The 22,424-nt window shown below is 46.1% G+C and overlaps 1 protein-coding gene across 6 annotated transcripts in view; it reads right to left on the bottom strand.

Annotated features, from left to right (window-relative positions):
* Positions 1–433: 433 nt before the first annotated feature.
* MKNK1 (MAPK interacting serine/threonine kinase 1) overlaps positions 434–22,424 on the bottom strand; it is a 49,511-nt gene continuing 27,520 nt past the window's right edge. For 4 of the 6 annotated variants that reach the window (XM_055137336.1, XM_055137337.1, XM_055137339.1 and 1 more), the window contains 9 exons: positions 19,973–20,052; positions 18,088–18,161; positions 14,829–14,933; positions 11,229–11,284; positions 7,027–7,122; positions 5,012–5,206; positions 4,317–4,481; positions 3,109–3,152; positions 434–1,887 (listed from right to left, as the gene is read on the bottom strand). In XM_055137336.1, the coding sequence (XP_054993311.1) occupies positions 1,653–1,887; positions 3,109–3,152; positions 4,317–4,481; positions 5,012–5,206; positions 7,027–7,122; positions 11,229–11,284; positions 14,829–14,933; positions 18,088–18,161; positions 19,973–20,052 (1,050 nt within the window). In that variant the 3' untranslated portion in view covers positions 434–1,652. The other 2 variants (XM_055137341.1, XM_055137342.1) reach the window with 2 other exon arrangements.

Below are 22,424 nucleotides of genomic sequence, written 5' to 3'. Positions count from 1 at the left end.
GGTACAGGGCACTCACATACTCTGGCAGGGCAAAGCCAGTCTCAGGCACATAAGGGAGCCCTGGAGTCAGAGCTGCTTCAGACCAAGGAGCATTCTGTCCCTGCATAGGCACAGAGCAAAGCTATTTGGGCACTTTGGAAGACAGCTTGAGTGACAGTTGCCCTCAAGGCCTCTTCTACTTGGTGGGGAAATGGATAGGCAGAGGCTGCTCCACTGGGCACAGAACTGCAGATGGCTGCATCTCTGGAGCAGTTTGTTAAATCTTCACCTAAAAGACCCAAAGTGATGGGGTCTCCACCTTGTTTTACCCGTTCAGTGAGGTGCTGCACTTTAATTTAGAGTTATGGAAGGGGCACCTGCTTCCCTTAGCCCCTTTTTAGGCTTGTCTCCTCGGGTTTGTTGGGGGAGAAAGGACTGCCAGGAAAACCACAGCTGGAATTTAAAACTACTTTATTAAAATAAGCACAATTTAGAATAGCACAGAGGTGTACTATGAATGTCTGGCACGTGCAAATTGCGTTTTCTTGGATTTGTGGTCGCTCGGCACTGTGGGTCTGCTTGGATGTGTCGTCCTGCTCAGGCAATAGGTTCAGAGCAGCACAGCCAGGGGCCACCTCTGATCAGACTGCCTGGCCAGTGCTGCCCTCTACATAGGCAGCAGGGCCATAGCACACACGCCAAGTGGCGCATGATACTAACTGCTTAAAATAACAGAAGCACCTCGTTAAAATGTGTGAATAATGGAAGCACTTCATTAGAACCCAAATACATGAGGGGCTAGGATACAGCTCAGTGGCCTGGTAGAGCATGTGCATCAAATGAGTGATGCTCTGGGTCTACCAGATAAAATTCAATTAACTAGTTAAAACCCCTGTACACAAACATTTGAGAAAGGGGAGTGAGTTGTTTTACGCTTGGAAAAGTCTGTGGGCTCGCAGTGGGAGTTTAAAGGCCCATCTTGGCTGGAAGAGCCTGGTTAAAAAATAAAACATTTTTTAAAAAGGAATAATACTGATTGTAGCAGCAATCCCAAACAAGGGAGAGGATGATAAATGAGGGACACATTTCGGTCATGGCAAAGAAAGATTATGTGCGTCTCTGTGCTGTAGCCTGGAAGACTGAGCTGGCGTCCGGAATGCAGCAGTGCCCTGCTCGTCCCTGAATTGAGGGGCTGACTTGGCTCAGCCAACGGGGAGGACATCCGGAGGACAGAAGAAGGTGGAAGAACTGCCAGAGGCAGTTGACAGTGCAGAGAGAGGGAAGCGGCCTCTGTCAGCGGATGCTTCTTGAGCTTGGCTCCCTGAAGGCTGCAGCCCCAGCTGCCACGCGGCTGCGGTGAGCTCGGGCAGGATCCCAGATCCGCAGGCAGGCGGGTGAGCAGGTGGGCAGGAGCCCAGCAAAGAGATGTCCCTGCCGCAGGCGATTATGCAAAGTGACAAGTGATTGCTTTCCTTTATAAAGACAACCCCTTTGGAAAATGCTTTTTCCTTGAGGACTCCTGGGAAATGGGGGGTTGGGTGGGAACTTCAGGGCCTTTGTGGCTGAAAAGTCCTGTGTGCAGGTCCTTTCCTTGCTTGGCACATGTAGGCCACCTGGCTTTCCAGAGGGGTCACTCCTGACAAGCTCACGGCCGGGAGCATGATGGAAGGGGGTCAGAGTGTGGTGGGTGCTGGGCACGGGGCCGTGTCTTCACTGCGGCCTGCCTGGGCGAGGGCCCTCCGCCGGGCCAGGCGAGACTTGGCTGGTGGGGACAGCTTCACAGAGCACAGACCCTCAGCCAGTGCCTCTGACTCCTCGGCCAGTTCACTCTCCTCGTGCTGAGACAGCTGGCGGTTCAGGGCGATGGCCTCGGCCGCGAAGAGTGTGAGGTCCATGGTGCTGCTATTTCTGCAGGGGCAGAGAAAGGCACAGGAAAGAGGGATTGGGACTTGGTGGGCTCAGCCAGACCAGGGGCTACAGTAGCATTCCCTCCATTCTGTCTCAGCCAGTTCTTGCCTAGGAGCAGTTGGACTCAGAGAAGGGTAGGACAGCTCTGGGTCTCAAGCAGGATCCCTGGACTCCTGGGTCAGGCTGAATGCCCTGCCTGCTATTCTGAGCACTCCTCTGTGCTTTGGTGGTCTTGCATACAGATCCACAGGAGGTGGCCTGGGATACTTGCCACGTCCCTCCTCCCTTGCCAGATCATGACTGTGTTCTTTAGATCTGTCTCCAAAAGCTGGCTCATGACCAGCATAGAAAGGACATTCAGGATTTCCTGAAGACACCGGAGGCGGATCTCAGGTCCGGGGCCTCAAGACATGTGGATGCCACTCTCGAGAATCAGGAATTCAGGCAGCACATGAGCATTCCGGCTCTAATGAACTGGGATTAGAAAGATCCAGGATGTCCCTACACCCAAAAGTCTTAGTCAAACCCCATGTGGGTTCCCTCTGCTTTAGCCCTGCCCCTTGGGCTTAGGACAATGCACCCTAGGAATGTGCTCTAGTGTGTAAAGTCAGAATCTGGGTCAAAGTCCAGTTCCCAAGTTAACTGTGTAACTCAAGTCTTGTTCTCTCATCCATAGGGGAATGGTAATGCCTTTCTGTCCGCGTGGCCACACTCTTTTCGAAGCCTCAGCACTGGTATCTTCCTTGTGGAAGTCTTGATTACGTAATGGCCTTTACTCAGAAGTGTATCTGAGATGAGTCCCACTACCTTATTGTGTCCCTGATTCCCACCCCTGTCACCGGCACACTGCAGTAGAAGGAAGCCTTAGGAATGCCCACAGATAAGGCTGCAGATCGGAAACAGTGATTCAGTTAGGATTCAAGTGGATATGGCCAGTCCCTCCCCAGCTGCCGCAAAACAGGTTTTCCCCTGAAAATAGCACATAGAGGGGTGTCTATGGTGCTGGAAAGCACCATCCAGGTGGAAGGCAAGGAAACAGGGGAACAAAATTTACTGTCAAGGAACCAGAGAGTGCAGAAGAGCAACTGGGAAGAAGGCAGGGCAGGAGCCCCTCTAGGATGAGGAGGTCAGAGCACAGTGGGGCTTCCTGTCTGCCACAGGAAAGAGCCAGAGGGAAAGTCACAGTGGGAGAAAGAAGGGTGCTAGAATGGGGGCGTTTACCTCTGGAGGACTTGCGGCGTGGGGAGTCCCTTTTCTGGAGCTTGCTAGAAGGGGAAGGACAGACGTGTGGGTCAGTGTGGTTCCCCTCCCCAGAGTTACCCCCATCCCAGTCAGCACAGAGTGGGTTAACAGCTGTAGGCCTTGGCCCAGTACAGGAATATGGTCATGCCTGCCTGTGGGTTAGCCGGACCAGCAGAGTGAGTGAGGGCCAGAGTCCCTTCCCACCTGTCGCTGAGCAGAGGGCCCTTCCCTTTGCCTGGCTAAGTCTTAGTCCTCCTCCAACACCCAGCTCTAAGGTGACTTTCCCCTCCTGCTACCTTCCCTGTCCCAAGCAGAGGTGGATCCTGGCCCTGTGGCACCAGCACACTCCTGAGAGCATCTGTCACCGGCCTGTCCTTTCTCCCCTTGCCTCCGTCTCCTCACTAGATCAGGAAGACAGGAACTAGGTCTTATCCATCCTGGTATTTCCAGGCTCCCGCATGTGCTCAGCAAAGGTAACAACTCTGGGGCGGCTGGGAATCAGTCACACAGACTCTTGGCTGGGTCCCCATGCAGCTCACGGCTGGCAGTGCAGGCTCCTTTCCCCTGGCAGGGCGGCTGATGCTGCTCCAGGCCTGGCCCATCAAGGACACAAGGAAACTCAGAGGAAGTCTGCCAGACCCTTGGAGGGGCAGGGGTCAGGTTCACTACTAAGGAAGGATGAAGGATGGAGGTTCGTGAAGTTTTCTGGTGATGACTGGGATTCTTTCTGTGGGGTCAACACCACATCTTTTAGGCAACCAGCACCCAGACCCTAGGCCCATGAGAACTCTTGTGCACCCAGTGCAGCCTCACAGCAAGAAGGGCAGCAAGGTTAAGCTCACGGCATTTCTGTAGCCCTACTTTCCCCAAGTGCTGATACCAGCAGCTTCCCTGGCAGTGTGCCTCTGCCAATAGAGGGCTGCTGTTACTGATGCCCAGTTACCCTGTCCCACAGAGCCTGGGTTAGAGCTGAGCAAGGTTAGTGTCAAAAGCCCAGGGTCTGACCATTAAGGGGCTCAGTCTGGGGCTAGCTTAGGAGTCAGCTCCTTCTGCAGGGACTGACGCTGTTGGGGGATCTCCGTGAGGGCAACAGAGGGAGTCCCTGAAGCAGAATGAGGACTTGCTGGGAAGAGGGCTGGCTCATGCCTGGGTCAGGCCAGGAATGCCCCTCTCCCTGGGTCACTTACCCCTTGTACCCATGGGTGCTGCAGAACCTGGGCGGCACTCAGTCTCTGCTTTGCATCTCGAACCAAGAGTCTGGAGATGAGGTCTTTGGCTTCTTGGGAGATGTGTGCCCAGTCCTTGTCGGGAAACTCGTACTTGCCTTCCTGGATGCTTTCAAACAGCTTGTTCTAGGTAGAGAAGATTCCTTGTGAGGGTAAACTTCTGAGAACCTCAGCGAAAGCTTCAGTTCACGAACAGGGCCCCTTCCCAGGAATGCTCTCCCTGGGCCATCTACCACCCAACAGGATCTGGCCGTGCCAGGATGTGTGTGCTCCTCAGACTAGGTGGGTGACAGTGGGGAATACAGCTGTAGAACAAAGTCCTCTACCACCAGCCTAACTCAGACCCCCCCACTCTCCAGCCTGCACACAGGCAGCTGGCTCGCATGGCCTTGTCTCTGCTGGTGCTGCTCCTTCATGTGTCTTTCTTGCCCTGCCTCCTGCTTTAAAGTCAGCTCAGTTGTGATCTTCTCTAACCTGACTCCCCTGACTCCTGGGGCTGAGTGTCCCATGAGCTCTACTTCTCAGGGTGGAGAGAAGGGACCTGATGCTCCCACTTCCTTCAGATCAGAAGCCAATCTCCCACTCCCCCCCACCACCCACCCTGGCCCTGGTTGTGCACCCCAATGCCCTACAGTGGGCCCTGAGGCTGTGCTCACCTGGCACACCCTGCAGACCTCGCCCCTGTCCCAGCCACAGTCGGCCCCGCAGTGACCTACGAAGGGAGGGTAGCCACTCAGCATGATGTAGAGGACCACGCCCAAACTCCACAGGTCACAGCGCTTGTCGTAGAAAGTGGCCTCATCCCTGAAGACCTCCACCACCTCTGGCGCCATGTATTCTGCAGAACCGCACTGTGGGGGCCGGATGGGGAGGAGAGAGAGGCTGGTTTCAGGGTAGATCATGGCAAGGGGCAGAATGGAATGGGGCCTGGGCATGAGGATAGAGTCACAGGACAAAAAGTTATCAGGAGGGGCCGGAGCGATAGCACAGCGGGTAGGGCGTTTGCCTTGCACGCGGCCGACCCGGGTTCGATCCCCGGCATCCCATATGGTCCCCCAAGCACCGCCAGGAGTAATTCCTGAGTGCAAAGCCAGGAGTAACCCCTGAGCATCGCTGGGTGTGACCCAAAAAGAAAAAAAAAAAAAAGTTATCAGGAACGCTGGCAAGTGAGTTTCTCTCTGTCACCAAGGGGCTCAGCAGGAAAGCAGGGTCAGCTGGCCGTGCACACACTGAGGCCTTTCATGCCTCACTGAGCCACATGACCGGGTCCAGTATGCAGAAACCCTTTGGTCAAGAAGCTCCAGAAATCTCTCTCTGCCTTACTATATAGGTACCAAGAATATAGCTCTTGGAGGGAGATCTGTGGAGACCCAATTCCATAAAACCAGGAAGAGTTGATAAACTTCACTTAGTGGTAAAACTTCATTTAGAGTGAAGTCCTGTCAGGCCTTGCTGAAGTGTAAGAACTCAGAACTGAGAGACCATTACGGGTAGGAGAATTCTCAGAGCAGATGCAATCATCCTACTCCCAGTTACAGATGAGGCAATCAAGGGCTAGAAAGAAAGAGGGATTTGCTCAAGCATTTAAGTGGCAGATCAGGATCAGAACCGGGAGTCCCTCAGATTCCTGTGCTTTCACAGAAAACTGCTGAGAAGAAAAAAACCAATTCTTTTCTTTCCCTCTTCATTAAGCTAGACTCACCCAGAGACAACCACTGCTCCCTCCCCAATCCCCCTCAATGCATATAACTAATTTGATGGGAAGAAGATAAGAGAAAAAGGGCATTTTCTTTGTTATTAGCAATTACAGTTAATGACTTCAAAAACAAGGTAGCTCAGTGTAGTAGAAACTAATAGAGAAATGTTCCTAATAATAATGTTCAGAATAAGATGCAATATGGGCATTTTATAATGCGTGTCTTAAGAAAAGGTTATTAAAAAAATCACTTATGAAGCATGAAAATCTCAAAAGAATCATAATTACAGGACATTTAATGTATACACGGGATGATTTAGGATGAAGAGCTCCCAGCAGCACCATCTGGGCATGGAATGTCAAGGAGAAAGAAGAATAATCAACTGAAAGCTGCAGAGAAATAGGAAGCTCTCAGTTTTCACCAGAGACAAATGTCCTTTAGCACAGCGGAAATGAAACCCTCAGAGCCACCTGTATGTCCGATGTGTAAGGACTGGCTTGGGAACAGGGTCTGTTTTAAGCAGGGTCAGGAGTCAGTGCTTAACCTGTTCTTTTTGTTTGTTTGCTTTGGGCCACACTCAGAAATGTTCAAGGGTTACTTCTGACTCTGTAATCTGGAATTATTCCTAGCAATGCTTGGGAGAACATATGAGCTGCTAGGGATTGAACCTGGGTAGGCTGGTGCAAGGCAAATGTCTTATCCACTATACTCTCTCCAACACTAGGGCTTAACCTGTTTTTATAGGTACAATTTGTCTTGTCATAGGTGAAAAACCTATACCCCTCAAAATTGTAACACAGTTTCATTAGCACCTAAGCACTTGTGGGAAGAGGTTTACCAATGCACGAGTCAAATAACCCAGGCAGCAGGAAGCAGTGTTAACACTCTGGTCAATCCTGAGAGCACTGGGTCAGGAGCACTCTAAACTACAGGAACCCTGGAGGAGGCAGCTCAGGGGGCCCAGCCATACATACAGGTGTAGTCAGCTCTGGTGTGGTTATAGGGGTGCAGGAATTGTTTAGTTTCACGCCACTGCCCAGGTCAAAGTCACAGATTTTCACTGGAGATACCTGAAAAGGAGAGTAAAAGGTGAATATATATATTTTTGCTTATATATTTTTTCTCATATATATCATCACTGTCATCACTGTCATCCTGTTGCTCATCGATTTGCTCAAGTGGGCACCAGTAACATTTCCATTGTGAGACTTGTTACTGTTTTTGGCATATTGAATATGCCACGGGTAGCTTGCAAGGGTCTGCTGTGCAGGTGGGATACTCTCAGTAGCTTGCCGGGTTCTCCCAGAGGGATGGAGGAATTGAACCCGGTCGGCCACATGCAAAGTAAATGCCCTACCCACTGTGCTATCACTCCGTCTTCTCATATATATACGTTTCTTATATATACAGATATATAAAAACTAGAGGGCATGAGGCAATCAGTGTGGGTTGCACAGGCAATCAGCTAGGGATGCACAACTGTGTGGCTGCCACACCAAAGCCCAGAGTTTTGTTTTTGTTTTTTGCATCACACCTGGTGTTGCTCAGGAAAACATGTGGTGCTAGAAATAAAGTTTTATAGAACTCAGTTCTATAAACTGCTTATAATAATTTTTTTTTTTTTTTTTTTTGCTTTTTGGGTCACACCTGGCGATGCACAGGGGTTACTCCTGGCTCTGTACTCAGGAATTACCCCTGGCGGCGCTCAAGGGACCATATGGGATGCTGGGATTTGAACCCGGGTCGGCCGCGTGCAAGGCAAATGCCCTACCCGCTGTGCTATCTCTCCAGCCCCAATAAACTGCTTATAATAATTTAAAAAATGAATATAAAATAAAACTAGTTATTTAGCACTGCATGCAGAGCAAATGTTCTTCCACTGAGTCCTATCCTGGTCAAAACGCTGAAGTCCAGTTTTATCTGTCACATCATTTCTACTTTCCATGGCGTGACTAGAAATGACCTGAGGGTTTATCTTCATCCTCACTCTCTTTTTACTTCCCAACTACAAGAAACGATGTTAACAAGTCATCAGATTTTTGTGAATTTAGTATGAAACAAACTATGAAACTCTTGTTGACAAATGATGGTATGGGTCACAACAGAGAAGCTAGAGAAACTAATTCATATTTCTGAAAGATGAAGCCCTTTTGGTGTTTTGATTAAAAATCTGACTACCACCTTAAGTGGTCTCAGGTGCCTAACATGTCCTGTTTTGCTTGCTTGGACTTGGTGTCAAAACTCAAAGTCCTGGGCTGGAGCGATAGCACAGCGGGTAGGGAGTTTGCCTTGCACACGGCCAACCCGGGTTCGATTCCCAGCATCCCATTATGGTCCCCTGAGCACTTCCAGGGGTAATTCCTGAGTGCAGAGCCAGGAGTAACCCCTGTGCATTTCTGGGTGTGACCCAAAAAGAAAAAAAAAACCTCAAAGTCCTGGCCAGGAAACCCCTTAGTCTCAGGAAGCCGGGAATGGTTGGTCACTTGTATAACAGCAACCCAGCAGCTGAGCTGGTTGATGCAATGTCCACAAATAGTATGAGCCATCTCTAGAGCCAACCAGGAGGGTGGTTTGTGGGTACACATGAGAGGTGGAAGAAGCACAGAAGAGAGTGAGTCAGAAACATCAATTCTGTGAATCTCACACAGCCCAGGCATTTCCCTGTGGGGAAGCAGGGAAGTTTCTTGGTGGGGCTGGGAACTACATGTGATATAGGGGTCTGTGTAAGGCAAGGCCCTTAACCTGTGTTCTACCTCTCCAATCCCCAAGATAGCTGAATTTAATTTAATTTTATTTTGTGTTTTTGGGCCACACCAAAACTTGTACTTGTACTTGGGGCTTACTCCTGGTTTGGCACTCAGGGATCACTTCTGGAGGACTTGGGGGACCATATGGGGTACCAGGGGTCGAACCTGGGACAACCACATGTAGACGAGTACACTACCTGATGTACTATTGCTCTGATCCACAATACCTTAATTTTAATCTATACTTTACTATTTACTATTGAGTGATTTAGATTCCTCATCCATAAATTGAAAATAATAATGTTATCTATCTCATAAATTCTAAATAAGTATTTAGCACATTTTAAGCACTCAAGAAATGTTAGCTATAGTAGTTATTAATAATCATAATGATAATAATTGTAACTCATGAAGTTATATGTTAGATTCATTGGCAGGAAATCAAGGTCTTACATGAGCTAAAGAGAATGGTTAGTAGAAGGTGACTCCTTCATTGACACACATTACTTATTTATGAGCTATAATTTATTTGTTTTTTTTGGGTTTTTTTTGTTTGTTTGTTTGTTTTGCTTTTGGGGTCACACCTGGCAATGCACAGGGGTTACTCCTGGCTCATGCACTCAGGAATTACTCCTGGCGGTACTCAGAGGACCATATGGGATGCTGAGAATTGAACCCGAGTCGGCTGCGTGCAAGGCAAATGCCCTACCCACTGTGCTATCGCTTCAGCCCCTTATTTATATTTTTTAAAGTTTTTTTTGTTGGGGGGGAAAAGGGCCAAACCCTGTGGTGTTCAGGGCTGACTCCTGGCTTTGCACTCAGGAATCACTCCTGGCAGGGCTTGGAGGACCATATGGGGTGCTAGGGATCAAACCTGGGTCAGTCACATCCAAGGCAAACACCCTACTGCTGTACTATTGCTCTGGTCCCAATGAGCTATCATTTAATCCAGAAAAACATGTGTGTTTTTGCTCACATACATGTATACAAATACAGAGTGATGAATGTGGACCATCAAAATCACCAGGCCCAACAAACACCTAATCTGTCAAATTCACACATGCTTATGGAAATGCAGGGTCTGGGGAGATGACTCAAAAGGCTGGAATGCATACTTTGCATGGAGAAGCACTGAGTTCAATCCGAAGCACTGCATGGTTCCCTGAGCACTACCCAGAGCGGCCCCAAGCAACACTGGGTATGAGCCCTGATAAAAAAAATTAACTGTAGGGGTTGGAGTGATAGCACAGCAGGTAGGGTGTTTGCCTTGTACACTGCCAACTCAGGTTCAATTCCCAGCATCCCATATGGTCCCCTGAGCACCGCCAGGAGTAATTCCTGAGTTCAGAGCCAGGAGTAACCCCTGTGCATTGCCAGGTGTGACCCCCCCCCCCAAAAAAAAATGAACTTTAAACACATTTTAAAGACCGGGGGGATGTGGCTCACTGATAGAGTACATGCATCGCATATGAAGGGCCTGTGTTCCAACCCCAGCATGAAGGGAGAAGGAAGAAAAAGAAAAATGAGGACACTTTCATGAATTAGTAAACTAAAATTTATTTATTTATTTTTATTTTATTTATTTTTTTTTTTTGCTTTTTGGGTCACACCTGGCTCTGCACAGGGGTTACTCCTGGCTCTGCACTCAGGAATTACCCCTGGCGGTGCTCAGGGGACCATATGGGATGCTGGGATTTGAACCCAGGTCGGCCGCGTGCAAGGCAAACGCCCTACCCACTGTGCTATCTCTCCAGCCCCAAGTAAACTAAAATTTAGAATCATTTCCATTTGCTCAATACAAGTATAGATGTCATTTTTTTAGAAATAAAATAAAGTATTTTGGAGGGGAGAGGCCAGATCAAGAGTATGGAAGGGCTACTCTCAGCTCAGTGCTTGGGTAAAGGTGCTCCCAGGGATTAAATCTGAACCTCCTTCGTGCAAAGCATACACTCAGATTACTGAGCTACCAGACCTTAAATGGCTTCTTTTTAATAAACTTTAATTTTTAATAAAATGGAACCTTTTCAAGAAGCTACTTCCTAATTATTTCTAGTGTGATATCATCTGGCATATATACCAGCACAAAAACATCATTATAGGCAATGATTTGCTTCATATAAGATTCAGTTGTTGCTTATGATCCACAGAAACTGTTTTAAAGGGAGGTGTATTGGACTACAAAACATTCATTGTCTGCAGGCCTCACACTCAGCCAATCACACTGCTGCTAAAGAGCAAAGAAGACACAAGGATTAATCTTAGTTGGAATGTATAAACACTACCCATTGAGAGTAACATCTTCACATATCCACAATCTGCTTAAGTTGGTAACTAAGGACAAGAGAACTGCTACTGATCTACACTGACAGCAAGCATGGCTTCCTTCCCTGCCTCAGTGTAAACTGACATCCCCATCCGGTGCTTAGTACCTTTTCTGGAGATTCACATAGTATATTTTCTGGCTTCAGATCACGATGAGCAATGCCTGAAATGACAAAGAGTCAAGAAATGGTTAACATATGCACATGATTATCAAACATTCCACACACAATTAATTTTTTCCAAATGCTATTGTTCGCAGATTAATTCCCAATTATGGTACATTAAAAAATCAACGAGCTGCAGGAGGCTGAAGTAACCAGAGACAAACAAAAAGCACAGTTGATTCTGCAAGTTCTTGAGAAGCAGAGGCTTGGCAAGTCTGGCAGGAATAAGAGAGACTAAATGAATCCCAGGCAGTCTACTTTCAGCACTGTGATGACAACAAGAATGAGAAAACCTAATATGATGACGCAGAGCAAAGAGCTCTGCAAATGGCAATTCTTGGAACGGCAATGCAGAAATAATTAGTGCCTCATTTAAGAACATCTCTGGGGGCTGAGGCTGCTCTACTTCATTTCTTCTTGTGTGGCCAATTTTTTAAAAAAGAAAGATTTCTAGGGCTGGAGACGTGGCTCCAGTAGTAGAGCATATGCCTAGCATGTGAGAAGCCCTGAGTTAGATCCCTGGCTCTGGTGGCTCTTGAGCACCACTAGAATTAGATCCCATACAATTTTTCATTTTTGAGGGGCACTGAGCTTGAACCCAGGTCTTCACATTTGTGAGGTGTGTGCTCTATCAATGAGCCATATCCTCAGCCTAACATACATATTTTTTCCAAACTGAAAAAGAATTCTTGGGGCCAGAGAGATAGTACAGCAGGTAGGGTGTTTGTCTTGCAGATGGCTGACCCAGGTTCAATCCCTGATATCCCAAATGGTCTCCTGAGCCATCAGCACTGCCAGGGGTGATTCATGAGTGCAGACCTGGGAGAAATCCTGGAGAATCACTGGATGTGCCCCCCCCCCAAGTAAATAAATAAATAAGAATTTTTTTCAGTGGGACTCCCTCAAACATCCAGAAAATTGAGTGTTATTTAAAGCTTGTTTTATTCCCATCCCACCTTGTCTGTATGTCCAAGGCAGTCCTTTGAGAAGCTAAGCTAAGCTAAGCTAAGCTAAGCAACTGCTTTGGCCTAAAGGTTCTATTCTGGTCATAACTCCAGAAGGAGACTGAAACTGCCGCTTACCTAGAAAAGGTGTTAAAAACTGCCGACCCGGCCAAGAAAGTAGCTGGGAGGGAAATGATTTTTTAACACAAGATAGGGCCAAAGAACCAAGCAATAGGGATGTGGTGATCTAGAGAACAGAGAAACCTCTTATCCCTCTCGCACCCTGTATAAGGTCCCATGGAGTGATAGTAGGGCTGGAAGAACAAGCAAAAACTCAAAGTTACTGCTTGAAAATACTGGGAAACAAGATTCTTGGGGTATCAGAATTGCAGAATCTGCCTTACAAAAACTTCATTGGTGGTTAACTTCTCCAGCAGCCCTCTGATTTCTTAGCAGGAGGGAGAGGCCCAGTCCACCTGAGGCACTTCACTGGAGAGGAAAAACCTGAGCTCCAGCAGCTAAGTAACTTCATCAGTCACCTAATTGAATGAGAACCCAGAGCAACTCAGTCCCTGCTGCACAAATTGAGTCAGGCTACAGCTCGCTGCACTAAAAGTGAAAGATATTTTCCATTATAGCAAGTGCTCCCACAGAAGGATCACGAGCCACACATGGAGCCTTACTCTCCAAATAGGTGGCAATGGCCCAGTTGTCCCCCAGCCTGAGAACTGAGAGCCAAGCTGTAATAATGAGCCTGCCTTGTGAGCACACCAGCCATCGAGCTGCTCTGGTTCATTTCCCAGAGGTTAAGCTGTAGTGTGTCCAGTATTTAAAAGTATGGAACTTGTTTCAGGGCTGACCCATTCTTGCCCAATTCATCTTCCCAGAGTGAAGTTATTTAGAAAACAGGCAAGTTCAGCTGGAAATCGTTTTTCATCCCTCCAACTTCTAGTCACATGGGCAGCTGGCCAGCTAGATGTTAACAAGAGCTTCCGAACTCCTAAGACACCAACAGCCACTGTTCCCTTTAGAGCATGCTTGTAAAAAATAAATAAATAAAAAATAAAACCGCCTTTACCCCCCTCCGAGGTATGGATCTTGTAAAAAGCATGACCCAGTTTTGCAATCTACAGAGGCAGCTTGGGGAGCAGTTGTAAATCTTTGTCAGGCAGGTGTTACCTACATGCATCCCAGCTTTCAGAAACAGAACCACTGCTATTCATCATGCTGGCACCCCCTTCTAGGAATTTGCATCCCGTGTGCAAGTCTGGCCCCCAACTGGACACTGTCAGTATTGAGATCTCTTTACAGCCACTGGAGGAAACAAGGTGGAGTCAGTGGAACCAAACCTCTGGTACATGTGCCACAGCAGCCTGTACCATATGGCTGGCACCAGGTACCACAGGGGAAGAGCATGCTTCAAAGTAGTCCTGAGCATTCACAAGACATGGTGGTTGGCCATTATCCACAACAGTGAGTGGAGCAGAGCTGAGTCACAAAGTATTTGTTCAACCCTAAGCCCCATCATGGAGAATGTTTTTCTTTAAGAAAATTATTTGTATTAGAAATAAAAACTTTTGCTGCTTGGTGGGAGTGAGGGTGGAGTAAATACACTATGGGCAAATACCACGTGCCGTGCAGCCCACTACACAATATAAACAATCACGCAAACAGTGATGATCACTGAGTTAACATACAGAATAGTGCTCAGTACATCATCAGGATGTATAAGGTTCTAACTCCTGTTGATGATGTTATCATTATCTCTCAGTATTCACCATAACTCCACGGAGTCGGCATTATTACTGAGAAAGTGCATAGCTGATAAAAAGAGGAAGCCAAGGTTTTTTTCCATGACCTAGTGTTCAGCAAAAAAAATTTTGTTTTGTTTTGGGGCTACTACTGGCTGTGCTCAGGGATTACTCCTGGTGGGGCACATGAGACCATATGTGGTGATGGGAATTGAACCCAAGTTGGCTGCATGCAAGGCAAGCACTTAACCCACTATGCTATCTTTCTAGCCTTGTTCAGCAAAAATGTTTAATACATAATTGTTATTTATGAAAATGCAAAAAATTTTGAAAAATGATTTAAATAATCTACCCTGGATGAAAGATTGTAAATTAAAATGTAATTCAAACAGTAGCATCATGACCTTCAACAGACACCTTCATGTTAAAGGAAAATGCATTTTTTATTAATTGTTAAGAGACATAAATCACATATAATACAGTATGTGACTTTTGTAAAGCGAGATACAGTGATCTATTTTGAGGGAATAGAAGGAATTTAATACTTAGATATCTTTACTAGAATGGGGGTATATGCCTGAGTTTGCATTCTTTATTTAAAAGAAAAAGGTCACTACATACACATACTAACACATACCTTAGTTAGCATGAAATGTGGAATACATTCCTTTTCCTCCCTGCTTGTTTTCCTGTATCCCTATCTTGTTTACTAGCTCTATATCTCCTCACTATCTACACCAGAAACCTAGGAGTCTAACCCTTTACCCTCATGGGTGACCTGCTCCTCTCTCAGGGTCCCCAGAGGAGAAACAGTCCAGTTCATCCACTGAGACAAAGGCATGACTCACCTTTGGTGTGTAGAAAGTCAAGGGCATTGGCAACATCTCGCACTACTCGGCTGGCTTCACGTTCATTGAAGTGCTTCCGCTTCTGGATGTGGGCTAGGATGGAGCCTAGAGAGCAGAGACAGAGGAGAGTTATTCCAGGCTCTGGTAAGTATAACTTCTCAGCGGTCATGTTCTCACAGTTTGAGTGGACTCATAGCTTGTTCATCACAAACTGTCCAGCATTAGGTATAAACCTTCACCTGGCACAGTATAAGTAACAAAACTATTCTGAATCAAACTGGATTGTGCCCATTAATGATGAGCACAGAAAGAAAAACAAGCATATAAATGGTCAAAATGTTAATGTCAGTAGGGCATATTTGGCCTCTTAAGTAAAACACAACTAAAGGTGATCTATATGGGGGCTGTGGCTCTCTGCAGAAACTTTTTCGACTCTGCATCTAATTTCAGATCCAAACACAGTGCAAGCTTTGAATGAAAATGCATAACTTCATCCAAGAGGGAGAATGATCTTTCTTTTCCCTCTGAACTGCCCCATATTTATTTGTTTGGGGGAGGGGGTCACACCCAGTGATACTCAGGGGTTACTCCTGGTGGTGCTCAGGGGGACCATATAGGATGCCAGGGATCGAGCCTGTGTTGGCCTCATGCAAGGCAAGCTCCCTATTATCTCAAAGCAAGCTATATTATCTCTCTAGCCCTGAACTATCCCATTAAAAAATAATCAAGGGCCTCAGCCATATAGTACAGTGGATTGGGCGTTTGGCTTGTACTCAGCAGCCAATCAGGGTTTGATTCCCAGCACCCTATGGTCCCTCGGGCACTTCTAGGAGTGATTCCTAAGTACAGAGCCAGGAGCATCATTGAGCATCACTGGATGTAATCCAAAAAAGCCCACCCCTGCCACACACAAAGAGAAAAAAAATCAGTGATATTACTTTGTTAGAAACATCTAACACTTACGGAGCAGTTATTACTATGTGGCAAATGTTATAGACGTCTCTAAATAGATTATCTTATTCCTAACACAATTTACATAATGCAAAAAATACAGTTATTTCTCTCTTAAAGAGGGGAACCCTATGGCCAAGGAATGGTTGATTAACTAGTTCAAGATCACTTATTAGGGCAGCAGGACTAAGGCCAGTGCCTGGCCTCAGAATTGTACCCTCACAGGACTTGTGATTACTAGGGGTTGATTATTCTGAGCTTGATTCACTGGCCCTGGGTTTAACAGAACTATCCTCTGGGAGATGCAGTTAGAGAGGATCCAGATATACATGGCATTTCAGACATGATTCACAGTCCTAGTGTTGGCAGACACTGATAGGAACACACAGCAAGATCTCATGTAGTTTTTGTCACTATTGCAAGACAGGGATTCCGGGTTGAAGTGTCACTGCTGTCCTAAAAATGAGATGTTTACTTATTACCTCTGTTTCTGGCATAGGAAGTAGATGAAAGACCTTTTCACTTGCCAGTTAAACAAAGGATCCCAACATACTAGAAAACATGCTATGAAAACTGACTCCTGATAAGGTGTCGGGATTACTCAGTGGGTTTCTTGTTTCCAAAATTATTAAAAGGGGCAAGTGGAGAGGCTGGAGAGATAGTAGAGTGGTTAAGGCACTTGTCTTGCACTTAACCAATCCTGTCCTGATTCAATCCCAGACACCACATATGTTCCTGTAAGCATAGCCAGGAGTGATCCCTGAGCATAAAGCCAGGAGTAAGCTCTTGGCATAGCTGGGTGTAGCTCCAAAATAAAAAAGTTGGAGGAGAAGTGGACTAAAACAAAATAAAAAACACCCCAAATGAAGTACAAAAAACCACACACAAAAAAAAAAGACAGGGGGACAGAGAGGTAGACAGTAACATTAAATATGATTCTAAGATAGCCCCTAGCATATCTGATTATTTAAAACAGTGCTTCTCTTCTGGGTCCATACTATAAGCCCCAGTCTATTCCAAGGGGCCACAGGTAAAAATCACATAAATGTGGGGCTATGACACTACAGGGCCAAATGGTAGGACAGGGGGCCACATGAGGAAAAATAGGTTGAACAGGTGCAAAGATTGGTAAAAGGCTGAGAAATACTTATTTAAATAATATGGGGCTGGAATGATAGCAAAGCAGGTAGGGCATTTGCCTTGCATGCGGCTGACCTGGGTTTGATTCCCAGCATCCCATATGGTCTCCTGAGCACGGACAGGGGTAATTCCTGAGTGCAGAGTCAGGAGTGACCCCTGAGCATCGCTGGGTGTGACCCAAAAAGCAAAAAAAAAAATAATAATACTAAGAGCTGACAGCACTGAACTCTTAGTGTCTCCTGGGTTGTGTGAACTTCATAAGAATAATCTTATTTAGGTGATGGAGTGATAGTACAATGGGTAGAGAGCTTGTGTTGCACATAGCTGACCAGGGTTTGATTCCTGGCACATATATCATCCCTAGAGTCCTGCCAGGAGTGATCCCTGAGTGCTGAGCCAGAATTAAGTCCTGAGCACCACTGGGTGTTGCCAAAAATAAAAACAAAACAAAACAAAGAAAAAATGGTTTCATGATTTACTCAAGGTCATTTAGCTGGAGTTAGACTTAGACTTAGCTTTGCTGGTTCCTAAAGCACACTCCCTTAACTGCCAAGCTCCTGTGTGGTCCACCCCTCAGCTCCAGACACCCTCTGTCCTTTCACCTTACAAATATGAACAAGGGCTGAGTGAGTGATGGGAAGGGAAAGGCCTGCTCTCTCCGTTTCTTTATGCCAGAAAAACAACATCAATATCCATCTCAGTGATTATGTGAGTGGGTGATGGTAGAAATGGTGATGGCAGAAAAGATGGCCCTTTCTCAGGCCTTCTCTCTATCCTGGTTCTGTGTCCTAAACAATGGAACACTCTTCGCCTCTGATGAGACTTTACAATGTCTGTAAGAGCTTCCACTCCATAGCTAATTTAGTTAAATAGTGAACACATGTCAAAACAATGGATTGATAAATTGGTATCAAAATGTATCTATACATGAGTCTCATTAAAATGAGAAGGTATTTAGAGAATGCCCACACAGGTTACATTCTAAGCTTTGCAAAATGCTAATTATCATCCTTCCCTCCGGCCTTCCTTCTCTCAAATCAAGGGCAGTTTTAAGTCCTTCATCCTTTTTATTAGCTTGACTCGTTTTAGAAGTCTCTGGGATTCATGATGGATGATCACCACCCCCGGTCTTAATCAGAAGTCCAAACACATACTCAACAGTAAGTACCTCCTTGCAGTTTCTCAAAGACTAAGTAAAAGCGTGTGTCATCTTCAAAGAACTCAATCAGCTCCAAAATGTTCCTTAAAATAGAAATATAAGAGGAAAAGCGTGGGGGAGAGAGAAGTGTATTATATGTTAAAAACTCACTTACAAATATGCAACAACAACAAAAATACAATGTCCTATAGCAGGGCAGAAATCAACTTAAAATCAGAATGCTTATTAAAGACCCATGTTTGAGAAGTAGCCAATGGTGTTAGCAAGATTCAGGTCACCTTATCTTTCCATAATGTTTGGTCTCTGGTGTTTTCACCAACTCGGTGCTGTCAAACCCCAACCCTAAAACCCACTAGGTAGAGTTATAAAAAAGTCCCGGTCACATTAAACTGAATAAAATCTGCAGCCGACTGGAAGCAATTGCGCCTAATAACACTGAATAGTAGGTGTGTGTCCTGGAGGCAAGCAGCAAATAATTACTTGCCCTCCCTCTTGCCCATAAATCACGGGGCAGTATTTACATTGCCTGGAGAAAATGGAAACATCTGTCAAATAGACTTGGGGCCTAACGTGGGCACCGCTAGACCCTAACTGCTAAGCGCTGCTTAATGAAACGGCCGCATTCCCGGCCACCATAGCACTTGTGGCCTTCCCCGGTGAGCACTCTCTGACTGCCTGAGTATTATGGTGCTCTGCCAACAAGGTCGTCTTGTAACTCAGTGGGGAAGCCACCAGCCTGGATATCGAAGGTGTTGGGGGCTTTTTTTTCTTTTAAAGAACGAAATAAACCAAGTCAAGTCTCTAATGCTGAACTCAGAGGCTGCAGGGCTGAAAATGAAAATCTGTCCTTCATAAAAAAAAAAATGCTGACCACTTTGGGAGATACCAGGCTTTTACTAGTGTGAAGGCGTCCAAATAAGATGGCCAAAATGGCCTAATTTGAAAGAAGATTGTAGAGGCAGTGCCTGGAGTTAAATCAACAGCAGCCCCCATCTTCCAAGCTTAATGACAAAGCCATCAATACAGGACAGAGCACTGGCTCCCCGCTGACCCTGCCAAAGGAAAGGGAGGGTGGAAGCAGTGTCATGGAGGTGACCCTGATTTAAAGCCACAGTGGGAGAACCACTCATTTTGGCGCTCGTGGAAAGCAGACTAAGATGGGGTAGATACTGCCTTGGCCTCGTTATTCAGTAATGAGTTTCTAGATAAGGTTTCTAGACCCTTAGCATAACTGCACATAAATACATATGCTAGGAACAGAAAACTGCAGCAAATATTCTCATTATCCTCAGCTATCAATTAAAGTAGGCACCAAAAGATTAACAGGCAACACTCAGTCAGCCTCATGTCCATAGGCACTTGAAAGAACTAACACTTCATTTTTTTTCTCAAATAGCTACTGATTCAGATTACTTATTCTTTTAATTTACCTGAATTGCTAATATTTAAAGTATTGTGGCCTAAAAAAGAAGAGTCTCTTTGCTACTGCTTCTCTTTCTTTTCTTTTCAAATGTTGAAAGATGAAAGGGGTCATAAATACGTATGGGGGAATGAGAGTGAGTTACAGGGATCAGGAGACTGCAATAAACAGATTTTCTTGAGGCCAGAGCATCAGTACTGTGAGTCAGGTGCTGGTCTTGCATGAGGCTGACCTGGGTGAAGCCGATCTGGTTCAATCCCTGATCCCTGGCACCACATATGGTCCCCTGAGCCTCACCAAGAGTGATCCCTCAGTGCAGTGCCAGCAGTAAGCCCCTGTCAAAAAGATTGGGGGGCCTGGTGTGGCTTCCAAAACAAAACAAAAACCAAAACCTTTTCTGCAGGCAAGCAGCACCTCCGCTACCCTACCCCCAACCACCCAGAGAAGCACCAAGTAACCCAACAATATGCTCACTTATTTCCTTGACACTGGTAAAGTGTCTCCACCTCTCGAAATACTCTGCTCCGACTATGGCCCGCTTGTTTTTCAATGATCTGTGGAAAGAAAAAAATTTGTTCAACACGACCTACCTATTCTCAAAACACTACTTAGCAGAACCCTAGAAGGGGAGAACATTGGCCAAATTCAGCCCAAATCCAGTTTCAAGTACAAGGCAGTCCTTGGTGACACAGTTGCTGTGCCTTCCTCAAGGGTTTCCTGCCCAGTTGGGCATTTTACTCTAGCTATGCAGTAACCCAAAGATGGAAGCAGAAGAAGCAGAAGTGGAGTTGCTGCCCCCAGCTTCCCAGTGAAGACTGAAGTAGTCAGCAACACCAAGAGTTAGACTCAGCTCCTGCCCTAGGGCATCTCTGCATGGAAAATTCTTTTCACCTACCAAGTTTTTCAGAACTGTCATTTCTGTTTTCTCATTATTCTTCTCATTTCTGCTCTCATATCCTCTTGTGTTTTATTGGCAGTGTGTTCCATAGTTTCTTTGAGGTCCTATGCATCCTCAACAATTCCTCTCTAGATTCCTTATCAGAGAGGTCATATAGCTCATGATTCCTAGTTGCGTCTTCTGGGCTAGAATCTTCACTCCTAAGCCGGTTGGGTTTCTGAGTTGCTTTACCATTGTGTCCTTTGCAATTTTGAATTGTTTCTTATTTGTTGCTTTGTGGTTAGTGCCTACAGTTAGGATGTCTTTTTATGTTTATGGTGAGTTATGGGCGGGGTGGGGATGGTATTCCCAGATCTTGGGAGCAAAATGGCGATCCTGAGTAAAAAGCAGGGTCCCCAATAAGTGGGCTTTCTCAGTTTCCTGGGACCAGGGCTGGGTGAAGCCCTCTGCGTGGAGAATTCTTATAAGAAATTCTTACAAGTTGACTGACAGATCTTCTAGTGCTGGAGGATAAAGGACAAAGAACAATGAAATCTCTGAGGACTCTCAGATATCATTCTACAGTTCCTTCGAGAACTTATTCTTTGCTTCTTGGGTCACACCCAGCAATGCTCAGGGGTCACTCCTGGCTCTGCACTCAGGAATTACCACTGGCCGTGCTCAGGGGACCATATGGGATGCTGGGAATCGAACCCGGGTCGGCCGCGTGCAAGGCAAACACCCTACCCACTGTGCTATCGCTCCAGCCCCGAGAACTTATTCTTTGGCCGGCATTGTTGAAGTCACTTAGGTACATATTCTCCCTAAACATAATCCTGTAGAACAGGAACTGTAAAACATTTTGCCCACAACTTGTGATAGTACTAAAATTCAAGATCAGCTTCCAAAACTCTTGCTGTCTTGTGTGTGCTTATATCTTACATAGATTCTCACAGAGAAACTAGAGGCTTTGTATTTCCTATGAGGCTGTGGACTATCGCCTTCCATTCAATACCTGAAGATGCTTGGCAAGTACTGACTTGGAACAGGTTAGCTCAGACAAGCGGGTAATTTAGGCAGCAGGAACTGGGTGACTTTGAACATCTCCAGGGCACATCCACATCCCAAGTCATTGCAGTTCCTATGGATTTGGCACTGTCTAATTGTCCCAGTGGGCACTGCCTCACACTGCCTTACAGGGCAGAGGAGAAGCACAGATAATGCTATTCTCTTTTTCATTCCAAGACTGCTCAAAATTTTATAATATGGTACAGAAAAATATCTATGACCAAGTACAATTTTCAAAATTTCCATATCTTAGTGAATCACTATTGACCCATTTTGAGAGGAGTCAGAGAGGTGCAGAAGTTCTTCAGCTCATTCATCCACCAACCCTCCAGATTAGTCAGGAAGAACTTTCTGGGAGGAAAGATGGTCATCAATGGCATATTTCTTTGAGGCTGTAACAGGCTTTTGCTACTTGCTACTAGAGATGGGGAGCAGAATTGAACAGACACTAAAGAATCTGAGAAAATTCAAGATGGGATTCTATTCCAATCCTGAGACTCTAGGATTCATTAATTGGATGGATAGAGGCTAGCTCTAATAAAACCAATTACTGGGGAGGCGTACTAGAAGTAGGCCATCTCTAGGAAGCTGTTAAAAACCAGAAGTGAGGGGCTGGAGAGATAGCACAGCGGGTAGGGTGTTTGCCTTGCACGCGGCCGACCGGGGTTCAAATCCCAGCATCCCATATGGTCCCCTGAGCACTGCCAGGAGTAATTCCTGAGTGCAGAGCCAGGAGTAACCTCTGAGCATCGCCAGGTGTGACCCAAAAAGCAAAAAAAAAAAAAAAAAAAACCAGAAGTGATAGGGGCAGAACTACTGAAATCAAAGAACTGACAAGTCACGGTCCAGTGTTTGCCCAAAGATGTCAAGGGGCCTGAAGAAAAGGCCATGCTTTCCTCTTGTTATCTGACAAAGACATTGGTCTGGGGTCCAAGAGACAGCATCAAAGGGCTGGAACACATGCTCTGCATTCAAGAGAAC

The sequence above is a fragment of the Sorex araneus genome, chromosome 5 (genome assembly GCF_027595985.1).
Source record: "Sorex araneus isolate mSorAra2 chromosome 5, mSorAra2.pri, whole genome shotgun sequence".
Lineage (NCBI taxonomy): Eukaryota > Metazoa > Chordata > Mammalia > Eulipotyphla > Soricidae > Sorex > Sorex araneus.
This window is presented reverse-complemented; position numbering and strand designations above follow the sequence as displayed.